Genomic DNA, 2,549 nt, shown 5'->3' on the forward strand with positions numbered 1-2,549 from the left:
AAGACTTGTGAGTGATCAACAAAAATCTGAGAGAAACACGTGTGTGGGTGAGATCAAAACACTTGAGAGAGTGAGGTATTTTTATCTAAAGTTTTGTGTTTAAGAAATTTCAGGAACCATGGGAAGTGAAGACGAAAGGAGCCGACCCGGAAACTCAGTGGCCGGTTTATCTAACTTGCAGATGCGAGCCTTGAATGATTCTTTTACTAACCTTATGAATGCAGGTCTTGAGCAGATCCATCTAAGGCTAGATGAGATCCAGAACAGTCAACAGCCGCGTCCTCGAACCAGAGCCAGAAGAGATCGCCCAAGGAGGCCAAACCGGTCTGATGATGAGATCCGAGAGGAGGACTCTCATGAGGACGAGGACCGATCCATAAACCGACCTAGGAGGGGTCACAAAAACCAGGAACCAGGTGATGTCAATCCTTTTGCTACAAATGAACGTGCTAATGATAGCTTAAGTGGATTGAAACTAAAAATCCCACCTTTTGAGGGTAAAAATGATCCTGATGTTTTTCTTGAATGGGAAAGAAAAATTGAACATGTCTTTGATTGTCAAAACTTTTCTGAACTTAAGAAAGTTAGACTAGCTGTTACTGAATTTTCTGGCTATGCTATTAATTGGTATGATCAAGTTGTGACCCACAGGAGGAGAACAGGTGAGAGACCGATTGAGACATGGGATGAGTTTTCCATGCTGATGAGGAGACGATTTGTTCCTGCTCATTATCACCGAGATCTCCACCAGAAACTCCGACGCTTACTTCAAGGCACTAAGTCCGTGGAAGACTACCACCAGGAGACGGAAACTTTGATGATCAAGAGCACTAAGTCCGTGGAAGACTACCACCAGGAGATGGAAACTTTGATGATCAAGGCCGATGTAGACGAGCCCGTGGACGCCACTATGGCTAGGTTCCTTTCTGGCCTTAACCGAGACATCCAAGATCGCATGGAGCTTCAAGAGTATGGAACCGTGGAGCAAATGTTGCACAAAGCCATCCTGATCGAACAACAGGTCAAAAGAAAGAGCTACTCAAAGCCGGCCTTTGCTCTTAAACCATCATTTACTCCTAAGCCAAGTTATCAAGACAAAGGTAAGTCTTCTGCCACAACAAATACAGCTTTAAAGACTGATGCTCCTGCTCGTGTTGACAAAGGAAAAGCTATTGAGAATCCTAGCCGTGCAAGAGACATCAGATGCTTCAAGTGTCAAGGCCTAGGACACTATGCCAACAAATGTCCGAACCAAAGAGTAATGATTCTCATGGAAAATGGAGAGGTTGAGTCCGAGGACGAGCAAGAGAACAAGGAGGATCTTGGTCCTACCTTTGATGAGGAAGAGAAGTCCTTTGACTACCCACATCATGGACCATTACTTGTTGCGAGGAAGGCTTGGAACGGTCCCATCTTCGATGCGACGGACAGTCATGCTAACGGCCACACGGACGACGACCTTGGCCCGGTCTTCGACATTGATTCTGAGCCGATCTTTGATAAGGAGGATTGCTTTGAATATCCAGCTCACGGACCACTACTGGTTACTAGACGTTCCTTGAGTGTTCAGCCCAAAACCAATGAAAAAGAACAAAGGGAGAATCTCTTTCATTCTCGTTGTTTAATCTCTGAAAAAGTTTGTTCTTTGATCATTGATGGTGGGAGTTGTACTAATGTTGCTAGTGATACTCTTGTCAGGAAGCTAGGGCTAGCTACTCGACCTATTTCACGTCCTTTCAGGTTGGAATGGCTCAATGAAACCGGTGAACAGTATGTCAACGAACAGGTCACGATCCCTCTTACCATTGGACGATATGAGGATGAAGTTGTTTGCAACGTTCTTCCTATGGACGCTTGTCACATCCTTCTAGGCCGTCCATGGCAGTTTGATAAGAAAGCAGTGCATGATGGCTTCACAAACCGACACTCCTTTGACCACAAAGGAAAGAAGATCACGCTGGTGCCCTTGTCTCCATTAGAGGTTCACCAAGATCAGGTTCAACTCAAGAAGAGCCGTGACCAGGAACCTAAGCCGGACGAGCCTGAGTCATCTCAACGAAACTCCAACTTCGTCATAAAACAAAGTCAGGTTAAGAGGTCTCTTTACTCCCAAATATTCCGCCTTTTAAGGCGTATCACTTAGTATTAAGATCTCCTGATGAATACCGCATATTCCGGCTTTTCTGATGCCAATATTCCTCCTCATCCTTATAAGCCTCTTGTAATTTCCTGAAGACCTCGAGAATATCCTCTTGTGATCTATTATTATCTGTTTGTACTTCTTCCAAGGCCTGTTGAAGATCTTTAATTTTGTCATTCCCATATGGTTGATTGTCTTTCCACCATGAAGATATCTCATGACGACAATTACTAATTTTTGTAACAAAATCCTCTACTTGTTCTCCCTGGTAATCTGTCCAGCCTGACACAATTGATTCCATAAGACTCTCTTGACCAATCCACTACTTATCAAACCTGAATTGTCCCCTTTTTCTAATGAGTATTTTATCATCTAGAAAAGCCACCACGGGTCGATGATCTGATCCCAC

The 2,549-nt window shown here is 44.2% G+C and overlaps 1 protein-coding gene across 1 annotated transcript; it reads left to right on the forward strand.

Moving 5' to 3' along the window:
- The first annotated feature begins 26 nt into the window (after nt 1-26).
- Nucleotides 27-2,143, forward strand: LOC106330713. Its single transcript, XM_013769143.1, has 2 exons — nt 27-802; nt 857-2,143. The coding sequence occupies exons 1-2, from the start codon at nt 119-121 to the stop codon at nt 2,141-2,143; spliced, it is 1,971 nt and encodes a 656-aa protein (XP_013624597.1). The 5' UTR covers nt 27-118.
- The last annotated feature ends 406 nt before the right edge of the window (nt 2,144-2,549 follow it).

This window comes from Brassica oleracea, chromosome C3 (genome assembly GCF_000695525.1).
Source record: "Brassica oleracea var. oleracea cultivar TO1000 chromosome C3, BOL, whole genome shotgun sequence".
In the NCBI taxonomy this organism is placed as follows: Eukaryota; Viridiplantae; Streptophyta; class Magnoliopsida; order Brassicales; family Brassicaceae; genus Brassica; species Brassica oleracea.